This window comes from Dunckerocampus dactyliophorus, chromosome 15 (assembly GCF_027744805.1).
Source record: "Dunckerocampus dactyliophorus isolate RoL2022-P2 chromosome 15, RoL_Ddac_1.1, whole genome shotgun sequence".
Taxonomy (NCBI): domain Eukaryota; kingdom Metazoa; phylum Chordata; class Actinopteri; order Syngnathiformes; family Syngnathidae; genus Dunckerocampus; species Dunckerocampus dactyliophorus.
In genome coordinates this window covers 20,114,276-20,134,407 of record NC_072833.1, presented here as the reverse complement: position 1 = coordinate 20,134,407, position 20,132 = coordinate 20,114,276, and the positions used below count along the sequence as shown (strand labels likewise).

At 44.1% G+C, this 20,132-nt stretch overlaps 2 protein-coding genes across 3 annotated transcripts; one reads left to right on the top strand and one right to left on the bottom strand.

Annotated features, from left to right (window-relative positions):
• Positions 1-132: 132 nt before the first annotated feature.
• On the top strand, positions 133-15,996 carry pcolceb (procollagen C-endopeptidase enhancer b). 2 transcript variants are annotated; one of them, XM_054753619.1, is made up of 9 exons: positions 133-693; positions 7,001-7,109; positions 8,284-8,542; positions 8,622-8,746; positions 9,320-9,456; positions 9,519-10,123; positions 10,189-10,269; positions 14,273-14,443; positions 15,715-15,996. In XM_054753619.1, exons 1-9 carry the CDS (start codon positions 605-607, stop codon positions 15,843-15,845), a joined length of 1,707 nt encoding a protein of 568 aa, XP_054609594.1. In that variant the 5' UTR covers positions 133-604; the 3' UTR covers positions 15,846-15,996. The 2 variants fall into 2 exon arrangements, with proteins under 2 accessions (XP_054609594.1, XP_054609595.1); XM_054753620.1 differs by lacking the exon at positions 133-693 and adding an exon at positions 3,022-3,255.
• LOC129168398 (transmembrane protein 272-like) lies at positions 15,935-19,593 on the bottom strand. Its single transcript, XM_054753627.1, has 5 exons — positions 19,526-19,593; positions 17,611-17,688; positions 17,485-17,535; positions 17,208-17,414; positions 15,935-17,140 (listed from the first exon to the last, which is right to left on the bottom strand). The coding sequence occupies exons 2-5, from the start codon at positions 17,672-17,674 to the stop codon at positions 16,932-16,934; spliced, it is 531 nt and encodes a 176-aa protein (XP_054609602.1). The 5' UTR covers positions 17,675-17,688; positions 19,526-19,593; the 3' UTR covers positions 15,935-16,931.
• Positions 19,594-20,132: the final 539 nt, after the last annotated feature.

Here is a 20,132-nt window from a genome sequence, read left to right as displayed (position 1 = left end):
ATGCCGCACAAACAAGTGTCCGGAGCAAGCTGGAAGACGAGGGCCGCTGCTGTGCTCGCTGCAAACCGTCCATTCCAGTGTGGTTTCTAGCCAGAGAGATCACCGCAGCTTAAAAAAGACAAAGGAATGCCCTTGTTTGGACTAAGCAGCAAAGTCCATTTCACAATGACAGTAAAGTCAGTAGAACACAAGTGCAAGGAGCAACAAAAAGAAAACTGACACCTAAATGACACATTGGCATATGTCTTTTATCCTCAGCATGGACAGCCACTGGGGAGCCTCAGTCCCCAAAATGTAAAGGGCCTGAATGTTTCACAGCACCTTATAGAAGCTGAACTGCCAGCTAATGAAAGCCTGGTTTGTAGTTGTGGTAAAGTAGCAATTCTAAACACACACACTCATCCAACAGTGGCACTCTGTCCACCAGCACACACACACCTGAGGACCTTTTTTTTTCATATGCACCATCACAGCTGCAGTGTATGTACTGTACTGTACATGAAGCGTCAACATCCTCCTCTTCCTCTCCGCCCTCTTCCCCTGGTCTGTCCCGCCTTCCTCCTCTCCTCGCCGCCGTCTTCCCAAATCTCAGCGGACAGGCGGGATGGAGGTCAGAGTGTTGAGCGTGGGGTGTCTTCTTGTTAGTTTTGCCCTGGGATGGACGGTGGCCCAGAGTCAGACCAACTATACCAGGTGAGGTCCATACATGTCCGTCCCATGTGACTGAGACGCTTTTTTTTTTTCTCCACATCCTGCATGTGCTTATGTGGCAGCCTGGCTTTCAAACCCACATCTATGCAGGTCAACTGTGTGAGTGTGTGTGTGTGTGTGTGTGTGTGTGTATTTTTGCTCTGAGGGTTGTGTTAAAATAAATTGAAGGCTGCAGCAATGTGGTTGGCTTGTCTTGTAAAAGACAAAGAAAGGCATTTTCCTGTACACTAAATGTGTGATGTTTTTCACTTGAAGCTTTTGCAGTACATTACAACAACTTTGCCAAAGTATAGTCTGCTTTATCGTTTATTTAACTCCAAATTGGATGATTTACTCCATTTTCAGCTTGTTTTTTTTAATTATGTAAAAGAAACAAAGTTACTTCTTCCTGGAAATGTTAACTGAGGTTAAATGTCAGGTAAACAGTAGCGTGTGTCCCTGCTGGAGTTTGGACAGAAAGCACCTGGAGGCGATGTACACTCCTTTATACAGTCTATGAAAGAGAGATGCCAATTAGGGGTGGACGATACTGCAGATTTTGCTATCCATCCAATACCAAGTACAGGGATTGCCGATACCGATGGCTAACTTTACTGTTTCTGTATGTGGATTGCCGTTTTATAAAATCAGTTTTTTGGCCTTTGGCCTTTGGCCTTCTTATGCTTGAGTTGTTGGGGGTGAAAAAGAATTGGCAGTCACACCCTAAGGTGGACATTGATTGGCTGTCATTTTGTTTGGGCTTGTTTAGCATCAGCTGATAGGTTCCCAATGTAGTTGTGAGGGCAAGGTGAGGAGCAGTGAGTAACGGAGGAGTTGTGAAAATGGAGGAGCATGTGAGAGTTGTCGATCGAATGATATGACCCATCGATAAAGGTAGACTGATATGCCGTCTTTGTGAGAAGGAGTTTGAGTACCACTGAAGCAGCTCAAGTTTAGCTTACCACATCAACGCAAAGAACCCAGTCACGAGTGCGGCCACAGATAACGCTAGCAGCTAAGATATTAGCAATTTAGTGAGCCTTAGCAAAGCTCTTTGCCAAATTAACTCGAGGTGAATCTGCGTATGAGCATCTGCGACCGACAGGCTGACATACGTTCTTGCTAAGTGGATAGCAATGAACTGCTTAGTAGAAGATGAGGGTTTAACAGAGGTGTTGCAAACTGCGTCCAATGACTCATCATTCAAGCCACCGTGCAGGACTACAGACTAAACTTAAGATTTTGGTGGCGGATTCGTCCAATTGTGTTGTTATGACCGGAGATCACTGGACCTCAGCTGGTTCACTGTTCAATACTTATATTTCTCAGAAAAGTGTTTTTACTGGTTAAGCGCTTGATGATGTATTTTAAAATTCTTATTTTCTAATTATTTGGAGATTGACCAAAGAACATAGCAGTATTCCCCCGTGGCGGTCGAAACATAACACCACTTGGGACCATTGTCAAATAAAACACAATGTAAATTGCTAGCATTGCATCTGTTCAAGTCTGTTAAAAACAATACATGACTTTATAAAGCCACTTTCTTTGTCCTATATCAATATTTTCACTTGCCACAATAATGCAATGAATTTAAATGAAAGGTGAGCAGCAATATTTGGCGAAACTGAAAAGGAGATTAATTAGATCAATTAATTACAGTTCATAATTATTTAATCATTCAATAATTCATCATCATTTGTTTAATCTCTTGACAGCACTAGTAACAATATCAACTAAATAACACAATCATGCCCTTATTCTCTTTTATTACCTTCAATTCTTTTAGCAAAATTAAGTCAAAGGTGCAAAATAACTGAACAAAAGCAAAAACCTCTATTGGATATTTACAATACATCAGTGGTGGGCCGTGCATTTGGTACCTGGGCCTTCAGTGAGGACTTAACTGACCTAAATCACCTCTTAATATCACGTTGCAATGATACAAATCATCGTGTGTCTAAACTTTTGACTGCTACTGTACCCAAAAGTCAATATAACATGGTGTGATGGGGGAATGAATACTGGAATGTTTGCCCAGACGTAAGTATGACAAGGAGGTGGTCAATCAACAATATCTTAATTGAAGCAAAACTGGTTACTGTTAGAGTTTACAGTCGGAAATCACAAACTCTAACACTACACAGAACTGGTAGGTCGCTAGAATATCATTATTTATGAATGGGGGTGTCACGAGACACTCAGTTCATGACATGAGAAGATACACAAGACTGGGTGTGCGAGAACGAGATGAGGCAAGAAATAACATTAGTTTTAAGAAAAGTACAATTAAAAAATATGTGGCAATATATTGCAATCTACAAAATTTATTTCTACTATGTTACACTCTTCTGCACTCTGTGTGTATGCTAGCGGCCCCGTCGTCACTCACAGAGACAAAGAGACTGAATGACTGACAAAAGGGCTCATTCTGTTCATGCCGTTGTTCTGTGGAACAAACGAGCCAAGCTGCTGAAACCAATGCACAGAGTGAACCCTTTTCCTGCCTATTTGGAGGCGAGAGATGAGGAAAACAGACACGCATGCACATGGCAATATACTGAGGTGGGCAAAATTATGAAGTTCATTTTCATTTATGGTGTGATTAATTAATGACTTTGTTATTGTCCACAGGCCTAGTGCCCAAGAAACGTTTTTTTTCTGGACGCAAAATCTTGTCACGTTTTAATCTTGTGAGATTCCTAGACATCCCTATTAATCAAGCAAGAAACCCAGTTAACCATCCATCCATTTTCCTCCGTTTATCCGGGCTCGGGTCGCGGGGGCAGAAGTCTCAGTGGGGAAGCCAAGACTTCCCGGTTACCTCCTCCAGCTCCACCGGGAGGACACCAAGGCGTTCCCAGGCCAGCTGTGAGACATAATCCCTCCAGCATATCCTAGGTCTGCCCCGGGGCCTTCTCCCGGAACACCTCACTAGGGAGGCGTCCGGGAGGCATCCGGACTCGATGCCCGAGCCACCTCAACTGGCTCCTCTCTATGTGAAGGAGCAGCGTCTCTACTCTGCGCTCCTCCTGGATGACCTAGCTCATCACCCTATCTCTTCAGGTGAGTCCAGCTACCCTACGGAGGAAACTCATTTCAGCCCCTTGTATCCGCGATCTCATTCTTTCGGTCACGACCCAAAGCTCGTGACCATAGGTGAGGGTGGGAACATAGATCGAAAGGTAAATTGAGAGCTTTGCCTTCCGGCTCAGCTCTCTCTTCACCACGACGGTCCGGTACAGCAAACGCTGCGCCGATCCACCTATCGACCTCACGCTCCAACCTTACCTCACTTGTGAACAAGAACCCGAAATACTTGGAAAATCCTCCACCTGGGGCAGGACCTCATTCCCAACCTGGAGGGAGCAATCCACCCTTTTCCGACTGAGAACCATGGCCTCAAATTTGGAGGTGCTGAGTCTCATCCCAGAAACTTCACAATGCAAACCGTCCCAGTAAAGGCTGAAGGTCACAGCCCGATGAGGCCATCAGGACCACATCATTTCCAAATAGCAGAGACGAGATCCTAAGGCCACCCAACTGGACTCCCTCGACACCTTGGATGCGCCTAGAAATTCTGTCCATGAAAATTATGAACAAAAGCGGTGACAAAGGGCAACCTTGGCGGAGGCCAACGTTCACCAGAAACAGGCTTGACTGACTGCTGGCAATGTGAACCAGGCTCCTGCTCCGGTTGTACAAGGACTGAATGGCACGTAGTAGCGTGCAACCAATCCCGTACTCCCGTACTCCTGGAGCACCCCTCACAGGACACCGCGAGGGACACGGTCGAATGCCTTTTCCAAGTCCACAAATCACATGTAGACCGGTTGAGCAAACTCCCAAATACCATCCAGTACCCTTGCAAGGGTGTAGAGCTGGTCCATTGTTCTGCAACCAGGACGAAAACCACATTGCACCTCCTGTAGCCGAGCTTCGACTAACGGCCGTATGCTTCTCTCCAGCCCCCTGGAATAGACTTTCCCAGGGAGGCTGAGGAGTGTGAACCCCCTACAGGGGGACCACCACCCAGGTCTATCAATCCTGTACTGTTCCCGACTTCCATGCAATGTTGAAGAGACGTGTCAGCCAAGACAGTCCCTCAACATCCAGAGCTTTGGGGAATTCAGGACGAAACTCATCCACTCCCGGAGCTTTGGCACTGGTGAGCGTTTTGACTACCCCAGATACCTCAGCCACAGTGATGGAACTGTCCACGTTTGTGTCCTCAGACTCTGCTTCCTCTATGGAAGGTATGTCAGTGGGATAGAGAAGGACCTCAAAGTATTCCTTCCACCGTCCGACGATATCCTCAGTCGACGTCAGCCGGCCCCTGTCCCCACTGTAAACAGTTTGGACCGGGCACTGCTTCCCCTTTCTGAGGCGCCGGACGGTTTGCCAGAACCTCTTTGAGGCCGACCGAAAGTCATGCTCCATGGTTTCACCGAACTCCTCCCACACTAAAATGTTTTTGCCTCGACCACCGCTGAAGCCGCGTGCCGCTTGGCCTGCCAGTACCTATCAGCTGCTTCAGGAGTCCCACAAGCCACGGTTAACCCTTTAATTTCAAATAAATTGTTCCAAATACACCAACTAGTAATTTAGAGCATTAGTAACTAACCAGTGATTGTCGGTGACTTTAAATTTGGTGCTCAGCCAAATGTAAATGGAACGGCTCGGTGATGAAGGGTTCAGACAAATCCAAACCTCTACACTACAACATTATCTGGAGGTCTTCTGAGTCAATTTTTATCTAATAACGTGATAAAAACAAAAAACTATTCTACTTACCAGAGATGTCAATTTATCTTTTTCCGTCATTCACTGTGGGCATAACTTCACTTGTCAAACAGTTGTACTCTGATCAACCAATCAGAGGATGGGAAAATGCTGATTTTATTGTTGGCCACCTTGCTCGCTCTGTGAGACGAATCTGGAGTCTGACGGGTTAAAGACACAAACCCATTGGTTACAGAATTTACGTGACATCCGCCAGCACTCCTGATTGTGAAGGCCCTGGGCAGATTACTTTGATATGGCAGCACATGGAAGCTGAAATAGGACAAAAACAATCTGACACAAACATAATGTACACATACTGGAGGCCAAGCCAAGAGACACAATCCGAAATGAAGATAATAGATTGGGAATAAATTAATACTATTTCATGCAAAAAAATGCAAACACTGAGGCCGTTCTCAGCAACAGTGTGAAGCTGCTGGGATGAGACTCATCACCTCCAAATCCTAGGCCTTGGTTCTTAGTCCGAGAAGCGTGACTTGCGTGATTTGGAGGAGTTCAAGTATCTCAGGGTCTTGTTCTCGAGTGAGGGAAGGTTGGAATGTGAGGTCGACACACGATCGGTGCAGCGTCTGCAGTAATGGGGTCGCTGTACTGGACTGTCGTGGTGAAGAGAGAGCTGAGAGCTCTCAATTTACCAGTCCATCTATGTTCCCACCCTCACCTATGGTCATGAGCTTTAGGTCGTGACTGAAAGAACGAGATCGCGGATACAAGAGGCTGAAATTAGTTTCCTCCTTAGAGTGGTGGGACTCACCCTAAGAGAGGGTGAGGAGCTCAGTGAGGTGGCTCGGGCATCTAGTGCAGATGCCTCCCGGTCGCCTCCCTAGAGATGTGTTCCGGCCAGGAGAAGGCAGACCTAGGACACGCTGGAGTGATTATGTCTCACAGCTGGCCTGGAAACACCTTGGTGTCCTCCCGGTGGAACTGGAAGAGGTGGCTGGAGACTGGGACGTCTGGACTTCCCTACTGAGACTGCTGCCCCCGCGACCCGGACCCGGATGAGTGGAAGAAAATGGATGGATGGATGGATGGATGGATGGATGGAAAAAATACTGGAATGTATTTCACTTATTCTGATAGTGTTTAGGCCAGCAGAGAATGCCTTGCTGGTCCTGACTGACCACCACTACAAGCAATATCAAAAATGTAACAAAATGAACAAAGGAAAAAAAAAAAAAAGATCTCATCACGACACTTATACTACCATTGGTATCAATGCTATCAGTACTTGGATCGCCCATCCCTAAACGAATGCCGTTGGGTGAGAAGGGAGGGACTGTGTAGCTGCAGTCGCTTTGTTAGCAGCCTCATTATGAAAATTTCCCAAACTAGGAGAGGGGATAGCTTCCTGCACAGGCAACAGAAGCAGACTGTGCCGTGCCACCGTGGTTTCCAGCTACAGTGCACGTAGACGTTTGCAGGCACTGTGCCGCTAAACGCTCTGCAATGTACTTGATGTGGCATGCAATGTGTTTGACTGCGGCTGTGCAAATGTTTCTGTCAGGCCCGTCTTCAAGTGCGGAGGTCATCTGGTGGTGGATTCGGGCATCGTGGCCAGCGAGGGCTTCCCCAGTCCGTACAAAAGCAACACGAAATGCACCTGGTACATCACTGTGAGTTCCATTTTCACTCTGTTTGTGATTTCACGTGTTATTCTTGTTGTTGGAATATATTTTCAACTATTTCTGAGACTACTACAAACAAAATGTGTTATTCAGAGATACAGATACAAAAAAAGATTGTATACATTTTTTGCATTAAATATGTTTAAAACCAATCCAGTGTTGGTCAACATATGCTATAAGCTATAAGCTATCCGAACAAAACACCTTAGCTTTGTGTTATAGGTGGCAAAGCAAATTAGTGTAATGAATTATATAAGAATGTATTTCATTAATAATTAATAAATTATACTTTTTGAATATGCTGAGGGCAAATGAAAAGCAAGCTGTGGGCCGAAAATGGCCCCCGGGGCCACACTAGTATTGCAGGTTCATCTCCATGCATTAAAAAAACTATTTTGTTGTCTTGAAAAATTAGGTATGTTTTTATATTTGATATTATACCTACTACAAAATTTTCACTTTACTTTTTAATATTATGAAAAGGTCTGATATTATGGAATTTTTCACCACTTAAATGCGTCTTGGAGGTGTATTGGAAGTGTGTCGTCCAAAGTCCTTGATGCTGGAATTTAGACACCAATCCAGGGTGCACCCCGCCTCTCGCAAAAAGACAGTTGACACAGTTGACAGTTGACTCCAGCATACCCTACTGAGGACAAGCAATACAGAAAATGGATGGATGCAATTTAGACAGTTTTTAAGTGCTTGGAAACCAACTGTTTTGTGTGTCTGGAGCTTTAATGCTAATGAGCTGTGTGTTTCCAAGAAGCACTATTGTGCACTTAATCCAGTTTTTACATATGCTGTACACTGTAACTCTGACTTGTCTAATGTAATAGATGTCATATATCACATCACGTTAGCAACACTAGCATAGCTATGTGAGATAATATTTAAGTCACATTTTAAAATCAGCATCAGGCTAGTTAGCCTATTTCCAGACGAAAAACATAATGATCACACTTACACGTCCCACGTCTGGAGCTGATTGACAGACAGTTGGCAGGTCGTTATTTTAAGATGTGTAGTGAAGCCTCTTTTCTCAAAAGTGGAGCAAACAAGTGCAGGACAGATGTTTGTCATGGTTGGTGATCTACGAATACATATTACTCTTAGAATATCATCAAAATCAATTTTGCACATCTTTCCTTGGTCCATCAAGGTACCAGAAGGTCATGTGGTCATGCTGTCCTTCCGCCTGTTTGACTTGGAGGCTGAGCCCACCTGTCGCTACGACTACCTGGACATTTACAACGGACACACACGCTTGGTGCAGAAGCTGGGCCGCTTCTGCGGCACATTCCGGCCCGGAGCGCTCATCTCCACCTCTAACACCATGATGCTGGACATGGTGTCAGACGAGGCCACGGCGGGGAGAGGTTTTCTTGCATACTTCAGGGCCGGGAAGCCTCACGTGGAAGGTGTGTCCATGTCAAGTATCGTCACCAATTTTATTGACGGTTCTTTGTGTTCAGGTGTTTGTTCCCTTTCTTTCTGCAGAGAATCAGTTCTGCGGAGGGCGCTTGACCAAACCCCAGGGTTCGGTCCAGACACCCAACTGGCCCAACTCCAACTACCCAGCAGGCATCAGCTGCTCCTGGTACATCTCAGTGGAGCCAGGCAATGTGAGCAGGCACTTACCTTGGTTTGTTCCAGCTATGAAGCATCTAGTCTTGATGCTACATATACGAGCTAAAAATGATAGTTCCTCTGGAGTAGGCATGAACATACCTTCCGAAAGGCGGCCCATTACCTAGAAATGTCCTCGCTCAAATGAAAGAGGTCATTATGAGTGCAGGCTTGTGTGTGCCAGGAGATTGAGGAATAAGGAAGCAAGGCCCAAAGTGCCGGTAAATGCGCCTCTCTGTGTTGTTGGAAAGAAATTGATGCCTGCAGCCATTTTATTATTTACTGCAGTGATTTCCAACCACTGCACTGTGGCATATTAGTGTGTCTCGGGAAATTGTCCAATTTCACTTAACTGGTCAGAAAATAATAATTTGCTACAAATAATGTATCTACCTTCATCTATCTCCGCCAGCAATGTATATTGACAGGCAGAACAATTAAATGCTCTTCCACTAGACAGCAGGAGGTAAATAATTAACCTCTTATGTAAAATATGTGCCTTGGTTCAGTAAAAGTTGGTAAACACAAATTTATTGCATGTCACAATTTCTGTTCGGTCTTTACTGCAGGTGATCGAGGTGAAGTTTGAGAAGCTGGACCTGGAATTGGACACATACTGTCGCTACGACTACGTGGCGCTCTTCAATGGCGGTGAGAGGGACGACTCAAGGAGGATTGGGAAGTTCTGTGGTGACAGGACACCAGGGTGAGATGATAGCGTGGGAATGTGTCTTTAAACAGGCGATCATCTCCAAATGTCTTCCATAGAACTGTGGTGACCAATGGGAATCAGCTCCTGGTCCAGTTTGTTTCCGACCTCAGCGTGACATCAGATGGCTTTATGGCACACTACAACAGTGTGCCCCGTGGTTCCCGGACTCCCACCGCCGGGGTCGACTTCGTCCACCGATCTGAGACCCCCACCACGACGCATAAACCTGCAGCGAGGCCGACCAAACCCGTCAAAACAACACCCAAACCGAAGCCTGCCGTTCAGCCAAAAGTCACTCCGAAACCTGCGGCAAAAAAACCCGCCGTGAAGATCCCGCTGAAGCCTCCACCGCGCAAACCTACCGTCAAGCCCGCCAAGCCCACCAAGCCCTCCAAACCCACCAAACCTACGCCTAAAGCGCCTGTGAAGAAGCCGTCTCCCAAACCTGCAGCTAAACCGACAGCCAAGCCCAAACTTATCAAGCCCAGCGTCAAACCGACACGCAAACCCGCACCCAAGACAAAGCCCAGTCCCAAACCAGCCATCAAACCAGTCATCAAACCGGCCAAACCGACGTCTAAAATCAAAGCTAAACCAACCATCAAACCTAAAGTGTCACCTAAACCAGGTGTGACCAAGAAGCCTGCGGTCGTCAAGAAACGTGAGTTCAACCATACGTCTCAGTAAGTTGTTGGCATGAGTGGTTTATTTTGGTGTTTTTTGCAGCTTTGCCATTGAACCCCGCGTGCACGCAACACTGCAAGAGGACAGGAACTCTGCAGTCCAGCTTCTGTCCCAACGACTTTGGTGAGCCACTTTGAACCCTGACAGTGAACACTTTTATGCACAGTCATGTTTACATCAGGGCTGTCCAAACATTTTCCACCCAGGGCCGCATACTGAAAAATCAAACGATGCGGGGGACGGTTTGATATTTTTTTAACAGGTTAAAATTGCCCCATGTATATATGCAATATAATTCTACAGTCGTCAATCACTCTATCGTGTTTTTTCACAAATTAATTAATTCATAAATGATCAATGTTTCGTGGTTAAATATGCTCTATTATTATTATTATTAGAACATACACATATTAAGGCATTGAAAAGACGTGATATGAAATGTAATACAGTATCTGTGACTTGTTGTGTGCGCCTTTAAGAAGTGGGCCCTGGGAAGTAATGTGTGTGGCGTCAACTAGTACAGTTGACTGTTAGCTGAGTGCGAGCAGCAGGTTAGCAGGGTAGAGCGTGGCCGACAGCAGCTCCTGTGTGAATGTTCACTGCATGTTTTCTCTGCTTGGTGATAAAGTGATTGAAATGCATTGTGATTCTCTCCTTAACCTCAAACAGTGGCAGTAGAGTAGTATTCTACACTGGTCTCTATGTGTCAGTAACGTTACACTGACGAGACAATAGCCACCAGGAAATACTTACCTTACTTATCTAATTTGTGTCGAAAGGCCCTGTCACACCTTGACGATTTAGCCAGCGTACGCCAACGTATGAAAAATTTGGCCAATACGCTGGTGTACGTCGAATAAGTTATGGGTAAGTTTTGTATAAGTTAAGAGCACGCTGAAGCACGCCGGCATACGTCGTAGTACGTCTAAGTCGTCAAAAAAATTTTTGCATGCACAAAACTTTTTGACGTATGTCAACGTATGATTGATACGTCCCACATACGCGGGCAATAAGTTATGCGATCGTTGACGCCCGTTCACGCACGTTATTTGTAAGTTACGCACAAGTCGTAATACGTCAACATATCTTGAGACAAAACTGTGTCTTCTTGGCAAGCATTGGCTGAGAGGAGATGGAGGCTGTTGTTTTTGAATAGATTACATTATACAGTACATTATGGTGTGCATTGTAGGAACTCCTTATGTATACTGTACATGCTTGACCAGTAGAGGGCACTGTGACACTGGGAATGGAACTAACATTTATTTATGTTTTTTCTCTTTGTCCGAGAGAAACAATGCACGTTTTAATCATGCATTATTGATCACGTCAACATAAAGTGCATAGGAGTATTTACATTCAAAAAGAATGGAGAGATACAGCATGTTACTGTCCAAGTTAGCTTTTGCTGGAAAAAATAGAACTATTTACAAATGAGTATAAAAGACAGCCATGAAAAACATGATCATCCGTCATAATGACACCACACCGCAGCAATGAACGATAATAAACATATTCCTTCAAGTGTTATTGCACAGTGCAACACTTTAATAATACTCAAACAACTTTGGGGAATGGAACCAACAGGAGGGGAAGAGGCGTTACAACCTGTGTCATCTCCATCAGAGTGAGAGTGGGAGGGGGAGGCTGTGGGTGGTGATGGATCCCTCCGTCACTGCCCTGATACTTCTTGGCAGCGGTCTTGGAAATTGTCTTTGGCATGATGCTGATGTTGACACTGCGATGTCTAGTGAGGTGAGTCATCAAGTGGCAGCCTTTTTATAGGCTACGGCACGTCATTGTCGGCCTTACGCTGCCGTGCGGTTTGCATTAAGTTAGACTGGTGTTGGGCATTAGTTGTGAACGCCGGCAACACGCTATGCATTCGTTGGTATAAGTTGTCTAAGTTATAGAAACGTTCTATATAAGTTACTAATACGTCATGTATACGTCCAACTCGTTATAAATACGCTATGTATACGCCCAAAATTGAAAAAAACGTCCACAGTTCAACGTATGCCATCAAAATGATCACGTCGGGCATGTGCTGGCTAAATCGTCAAGGTGTGACAGGGCCTTAAGATGGCTTCTTTTGTATTATTATGTCTACTATATTGGGTAATCCAAGTGTAAAAGTGACTATGGGGTGTTATTTCATGTCTACAGGGCACTAATGTTAAAACCATATTTAGAAGGTCATAAACAGGTTTTCTATGCTCTACGAAAATGTTGTATTTCTTAATATTGAATCCTACTTCACGGAGATTCACTTATCGCAGTCAAGTCTGGAACCAATTAACCGCGCTAAACGAGGGATGACTGTATACTGTATACAGTATTTTGAGTGTCAGCTTTGTGTTGTAGCTGACAAAGTAGTAATTATAGAATTTCCCCGAATCTTCATGGTTCGCTCTCACACAGTCACAGTATTTGTGGCACGCTGTAAAATAGTTGTCCCCATATTTATTTATTTTGATTGTTACCACTGTGGTTCAGAATACTGTTGTGCAAGTTCAGTTCACCTGTTCAGCCTATGGTCAGCAGGTGGCGCACTATTACTGCATTACAAATGAGAACCGTGACCAAACCATTGAAAAGTAGATGTGATAAAGCCTACACTGCATTATCATGAAGTACTGTGCCTTAGAAAATAGTACGACGTCTCACAGTTTAGGTTTTAGCGGAGTGTGTGCGCTCCCACGACTTGCATGCAGAAGTCAGTGTGCATACAAATACCAGACAGAAGGAACACATGTACTACAGGCGTCCATCAAATATTTTAATGAGGGCATAACATGGGTTCACTCCCCTTCCGGGTGGTGTAATTATAATTTGTTTTTCTTTTTGTTTTGTGCTTTGTGCTTTGTGTTTTGCGTTTTGCGCTTTTCGGTTTCAAAAATACACCAGAAAAGGAAGGAAAAGGCTTCTTGAGACGTCATCTGTACTTCTGTGAAGAAGGTGTCGGACGTTTCGCTCCTCATCCGAAGAGCTTCGTCAGCGAACTAATAAGTGCTGGTAGCCTAGGCCTTAAATATATTTTTGTCAAACAACAGAAGCCATCATTGAATCGGAATGGTGGTTTGAGGTTTAATTTGGACCCTGTGTTCAGCAGGTTACTGAGACCAAAACCCACAGCTCTTAGTCTTGCAAATGAGGTGAAGCCAGGGCCGAGCCAGAACAATAGATGCTAATGAGCCAGTATCAGAGACATTCATACCCAACTCAGGGAGTGACACTTCCCTTTTTATCGGAGAGGCTAATGTCAGGAGAGGATTAGACCACAACTCCGCCCAGGCTTAGTGTGAGGAACCAATAGAAGGAGGGTGTTGGCACACCAATTCTGCCCACTCTTACTGTATTTAAGGTCTAGGCTACCAGCACTTATTAGTTCGCTGACGAAGCTCTTCGGATGAGGAGCGAAACGTCCGACACCTTCTTCACAGAAGTACAGATGACGTCTCAAGAAGCCTTTCCCTCGATGGACAACTCCTGTACGACTGAGAGCCTACACAGACCAGAAAAGGAATGTACCAACTCCCCAGAGCCGATTGATCCAAATGTTATCACTTCAATAACTCTGGGATTTGGCACCGTACATTCCCTTTCCGGATGGTGTAATTGTAATTTGGTTTGTTGTTTGTTCACGTGTTTTGCACTTCTCGGCCACCGTAGATGTTGCTTAAAGGGATAGTTCACATTTTTTGACATGAAGTTGTGTAACATCCCCATCAGCAGTTTAGTACATCAACAGTGATCCCCCACATATCCCCCACTTGGTCCCGTGAGTCCAATTCTGGTCGGATTTCCGTGATGAGGAACGTAGCTCCGCTTAGTTGCTGGGGTCATTTAATAAAGAGTTTGGCTTCTCAAAACAATAAGCGCTCAAGAGAGTAGTACATTTGCATCATAAAAATGTCTCCTCAAAAAAAATCATGACTATATTATATTGGGGGGGGGTGTCACTGTTGATGTAGTACACTACTGATGGGGATGTCATACAACTTCATGTCAAAAAATCCGAACTACCCCTTTCATGTACAGCTAGTAACTTGTTAAGCATGTGTAAAACAAATATACCACAATCATAAATGCCATACCGACTGTGTTGTTGTTTTTCTCTTTGTAGTCATTACAGGAAAGATTACAGCCGTGACCCCTGGTTTAAGAGGTTCCGCCACAGTGGAGGTGGCCCTCATCAAGGCCCATAAGACTGGAAAACTGAACATAACCAAACCAGGGCCAGCTGCCACCGTCAAACTGACCGCAACCTGCAAGAGATGCCCAGGGCTGACCAAAGGTACGACAACAACCGTTGCCTTTCCTTATTTGCTGAGCAATAGGACAACAGTGGAACATCGGTTAGCATCTGCCCCGGTTACCGTGTTTTTCAGTTAATGTCGAACCTTAAGTTGCTAATAAAATGACAACCAGAACCTGAAGTCAATTACGTTACCTGTCTTTGATTTCATCAGCGGTTGGCTCTCAAAAATGTTAACACAAAACATGTTTTCATAGTTTTACAATTATAGTTTTAAATGCAGGAAACAATTGTAAATGTATAAAAATGATGAATGAAAGGGGCAAATGACGTTACGTTTACCTGCATTGAAGCCATGACTATTGCCAAAGACACGATGTAGAAGTGAGACATCACACAGCACACACACCATCTGCCCGTTTTGTCATGACTTATTTCTTGAATCAAATAGTGTTTCCCACCTTCTTTATCAAATGCTGCATAGCTTGCTACTTTCTTGGTCTCTATTTTGTGTTACTGAGGTGAGAAACACCATTGAATTAAAAAAATAACTCATGAAAAATGGATTCGGTTAGCATCCATTTTGGTTAGAGTCAGACCTTCTGGAACAAACTATGATTATGATGCTAATCAAGGTTCCACTGAATTTAGTAAGTTCGATTGGCCAGCAGGTGCCCATTCCCTTAATTTGGGGTATCAGCGATTGGCCGATACCGATCTTATCTACCTCCACCTCCTTTTGTTCTGCCAGACTGGCAGCTAAAGCTAGCTAAAACCTAAAGATAGCCGGAGCAAAGAGCTAGGCAGCGGCCTGCTATTAGCGCTTATGAGCAGTGAAAAGAGTAAAGCTACTAGAAGGAAAATGATAGCGTTCATGGCATTGGACGAGCAGCCATTTTTGGTTGCTGTGCAATTTATTTTTGGTAAGAGGCTCAAATCAGAGGATAAGCGGCATAGAAAATGAATGGACGGATGGATGGGCTCAAATCAGGTTTGCAGCGTAACTTGTTGTGCAAGTTTTGTTTGTTTTTAAAATCTCAAAAACAAAACACTAAAGGAATTGCTATAATTTAGTAGTATGGACAGCAATTTTCTAAACTTTTAATTTCTTTTTGAGAGAACTACCTCCCGTGCAGTTAAAACAAGTTTGGATTGTTTCATGGGTTCAAAGCTTTGCAACAAAATAAGATTGGAACATTGAAGGTATTTGCTGCCAAAAGTGGAATTGCCAGGTCTTGCTTTTTAAAGGCTTTTTTAAAATCAGTGAATGGCCAGCACCCCTAATATCTAGTCAACCGTGTCGTCCTCAGGTCAAAACTACGTGCTGATGGGAAAGGTGGATGCACAGGGCAAAGGCGTCCTGACCCCTTCCAGCTTCACCCTCCTCTACAAGCCCGTGCACGCCAAAGCGCTCGCCACCCTGTCTCGAAAAGCATGCTGACATTACTGGGACAGCATCAAACACCCAATATAACATGATATACTGTACTATCCAGCAAGATGCTTGTTTCTATACCTTCAAGAAACAATAATAAAGCATACATTGTGAGTGTATTTTTTTATTTTCAATGTAAATTATGTTAATTTTGTAACTGGAAAAATTAATGTACAATCAATAAAGTATTGTATGTGATTTGTTTGGTCGTGAGCAGCATACTGGAGTTTAAATGGCGCAGAGGGGCATCTAGTGGCCTGGAAGCGGTACTGCAGGACCAGAACAGCTTTTTGTTATTAGTGACATGGCGTATTAGTCTTTTTTTCCACTTATCGCTGTAGTGGTTTCTTTTTTAGTTTTCTTGTGTAATTGTATTTTTAGAATGAGGGCCAAGAAAAAAACAAATGTCCCATATTTATTTAAAAGACCAAAAATCGTAAAAAGAAACGTTTTGTATAGGTTTTAACAACACCAGTCAGAGGTTGGACCATTTCTGCTTTGAACAACTCCCCCTCATGTATTATTTCCTTTTTTGTCGACCCTTTCCTTTTTATTTGGCAATAAAATAAAAACACACACACAGAATCCTCCCACATCCCCAAAAACAGGCACTGGAATTGGAGGCTCTAGATCTGGAATGTCCAAAGTGCAGCCTGGGTGGCTATTTTTCACCCGCGGTGAATGAATTCATTATTAATGAGAATATTATTAGAAATTACACTCATTTGCTTTGTCGCTAAAAGCTAAGATGTGTGGTTCATATAGATCAGCATACAGTGATAAATAAATTGGATTGGTTTTAGTATCTTTAAAACGCAAAATGTATCAAAATACGCCCCCGAATCCTTACATGTTTCTTTATGTGGCCCTCAGTGGAAAAGGTTTGGACATCCGTGCATTACATGAAAAATTCCCATTAAGAAGCCCATTAAAGGAACATTTTGGTGTTTTGTGCGCAGAAATACCTAACAAGCGTCTGCCAGTAGTGATGCATATTCTTACTGCTCCACTAAGCTTATTTCATGGAGTTCATCCAGCGACCATAATGTCATGATGCCTTAGCGGCACGCTCAATCTTTGGTGAAAGGTCCTCTAGATGTAGTCATCAGGGTCCGCCTGGCCGCACAGGTAAAGGAAGAGCAGGACGAGGAAGCCGATGACCACCACCAGACCCACCAGGATGTAGACCAGCGTGGTGGTCCAGAAGGCAAACAGATAGAGCGTCTTGTCACAGTAGTGCTCCAGACTTGTCACGTTCTTGTAGTAGTTGGGCTCATAAATAGAATAGATCCACACATTACCTAAAGAAGACATCCGTCAAGTAAGCCTTGGAAGACGTCGAGAAGGTTCTGACAGTGAGTCACTCACCAGCGATGAACCAGCAGATGAGGAACAACGCCGTGAGCGAGTTCCAGCCCAGGCAGAACCGGCAGAGAGGGTTCGGGGGCCCATCTTCGGGCTGCTGTGCGCAGGGCAGGCAAACAAGCAGCACCAGCATTGTGAAGAAGACGCCCACGACGATCAGGTAGATGGGGATGTAGTGTTGGCGGGGGCAGTCGTCCAGGTGCACCGCGCCTGTCGGCACCATCACAACACTTCATGGAGGTGCGTTTTAAGGGAAATCAGGCTTGGCGGCGTGACTCACCCATGGCGATCTGAGCGATGGGGATGATGCACAACAGCACCTTTAAGGCCACTGCAGCATAAATGAGATGTTCATCACTCTGATGTGAGCTTCATTTGTAATGGGGCACCAGTAAAGGGGTCTCACCTAGGACGGGCGTCGACGGTTGGGGGGCATTGAGGATGAAGCGCATGGGGCCTGTGTTGGACATGATGATGACTGCACCTGCGACATAGACCACTACAGTAAGATAGAGCCCCACTTGTCTTCATTAAGGTCAAAGCTGGAGCTCATCCCAGGTGAGGTACACCCTGGACTGGACGCCAGCCAATCACAGGGCACACAAACCCAAACAACCATTCACACTCGCAGTCACACCTTTGATACATTTTGTGCATTATAAAAAACTAGCCAGTCCAATGCAGGTCAATTTATGCTAAGCTATCTGAACAAAACATCTTAGCTTTTGTGCGACAGGTGACAAAAGAATCTGTGCAATATCTAATAATATATATCGCACTAATAGTTTATTTGTAGAATACGTCGAGGGTACGGTGGGGTAAATTTGCAATCGCGTCCGCGCCAAACAGAAATGACACACAAACGCCATAAAAAACGTGAAAAAAGCTGCAAATGTGAAATGCTGCAATCACCTAAACACTGCAGGATTGGAAACAAAGGCTAAATACAAATGATGCACATGCCAAAAACACACACAAATCCCCAAAACAAATAAAATGAAAGTCAGCCAGGCTACCAGCTGGCTGGCAGACCTGAGGGATGTCCGTCTTTGAAGACATGAGTGGGATGCCCAGAAAAAGGCACATTTTTATTTGTCTGTTAAACACTTGGCCATAAAAACCGGTTGTCCTATAATGCTGTGCGCTCATGACACCAAAACACATGTTAATCTTGTTATTTTTGCTGTGGAAAATAACACTTCCTGTGTAAATATTTACTGGGTTTTTTTGGTTTTTTTACACGTTTCATAACTGAAACCGGTCTCCAGAAGGAGATGGAAGTGATGTTTCACAAAGAACTACAGCATTGGGCATCGTTTGAGTTGGAACAATTCCGGTTCCGATCCCGATTCCTCGTTTCGATTCCGGTTCCTAACGATACACAATCCCGATGATTGTAAGAGGCACGGTCATAAACGTCTGAATGCTTTAAATGAGTTCTTTTTGGATGAAATGTCCTGAACGTCTGCGAGAGCGATAACACCAATTTAACACACTTACTCCCCATTCACACCTGAGTAACACCAACACGTCACATGACACCGGGGAGGGCAAAAAGCTAACTTGGACAATTTCACTTGTTTGTTACTAGCGGTTTACATTAATGGTTGTGTGCTGAGTTACTTTGAGGGGACAGTACATTTACACGGTTACCAAAGCTTTACGTTACCGTAGCTTGACGTTACTTTACATTACACTAACGTGTCATTTCTTCAGTGTTGTTCCATCAATAAAATATTTGCAGACATTTGAGGGGTGTACCCACTTTTGTGGGGTACTGTACACTGGTGGAACATGTTTGGACACCCCTGGCTTAAAAAAAGCAGACATGGCGGCAGTGCAGTGAGTTGCACAGATGGAAGCGGTTGGACGGCATTCCCAGCAAATCCAGTTTGACCGACGTTACAGGTACGGATGCAAGTGTGGGGCGTTCAGGAGCGTCACCTCTCCACCTTATTAATAATCTACAGGTGGACTGGGGGGGAGGGATGTTTACACACACATTTATTTCATCACATCATATACATTGATGACATTATTAGCTATCGCTTGTTTATCGTGATCTTTCTGCACTCGCACGAGGTAAACAGCTTTTAACTAAAGTAGGAAGTAAATAAGCAATGTGATATACAACAGAATGTCATTTTTTTTTTAGTTAAACAAGTTACAAAGGGAAAAAAGTGAATGAAAAGAAAGCACAACTGTTAGGAGAAAACAATGATGAATTTCAGTACCACGTTACACTTAGACAACAGCACCTACTTCCGGGTTCTAACATAAACATACACTTTCGATTAGCACGTCGTTGGGTTTGCGCTTACCTGAGATTAGGCTGTGATTGACCTCCTGCAGGGTTTCGGCGTGGGACCTCACTTTACCAGGCGTGGCAGGCACATGATGACGTCAGCACGCACGAGCGACGCGAGGCGCGGACGCTTGCGTGTGAAACTAATAAATGATCAATCATGAAAATAACTCCAATTTTTACACTGTCATTAACTGCACATAATTTAATCCAGACTGTCCATGAGAAATTGTAAAAGAAAAACATTTGTTATAATTATATTTGAATGATTAAGCATTCACAGATACAGCAAAGCACACAAAGACAATTAAATAAGTCGTCTCGATGTGCAAACATCATTTTTTAAATTTAAATATAGTGTGTAGGAGTGAGTAACCTCAGGCCCAATGAGACAAACCAGCTCCTCGTCAATCAGAATGACAATATTTCCTGGTTGATGTATGAAAATGAAAACATTTGTACAGCTGGAAGCATCTGAATGCTTGATTTTTTTAAATTTATTTTTTGTATTTTCATGAAGAACTCCAAAATGTAAATGGAATTCACGTTTTAAACCGAAAGGCACACAGAAACATACTTGGTGGAGGTCAAAGTCGTGTTTTATTTGTGAGTCAGCTTGTTTC

Coding starts and splice junctions, on each gene's coding strand:
- pcolceb (XM_054753619.1), top strand. CDS start 605: ATGGAGGTCAGAGTGTTGAGCGTGGGGTGTCTTCTTGTTAGTTTTGCC. Junction 694..7,000: donor AGTCAGACCAACTATACCAG/GTGAGGTCCATA, acceptor TGTTTCTGTCAG/GCCCGTCTTCAAGTGCGGAG. Junction 8,543..8,621: donor CGGGAAGCCTCACGTGGAAG/GTGTGTCCATGT, acceptor TTCTTTCTGCAG/AGAATCAGTTCTGCGGAGGG.
- LOC129168398 (XM_054753627.1), bottom strand. CDS start 17,674: ATGTCCAACACAGGCCCCATGCGCTTCATCCTCAATGCCCCCCAACCG. Junction 17,415..17,484: donor CATCGCTCAGATCGCCATGG/GTGAGTCACGCC, acceptor TGGTGCCGACAG/GCGCGGTGCACCTGGACGAC. Junction 17,141..17,207: donor CATCTGCTGGTTCATCGCTG/GTGAGTGACTCA, acceptor TGTCTTCTTTAG/GTAATGTGTGGATCTATTCT.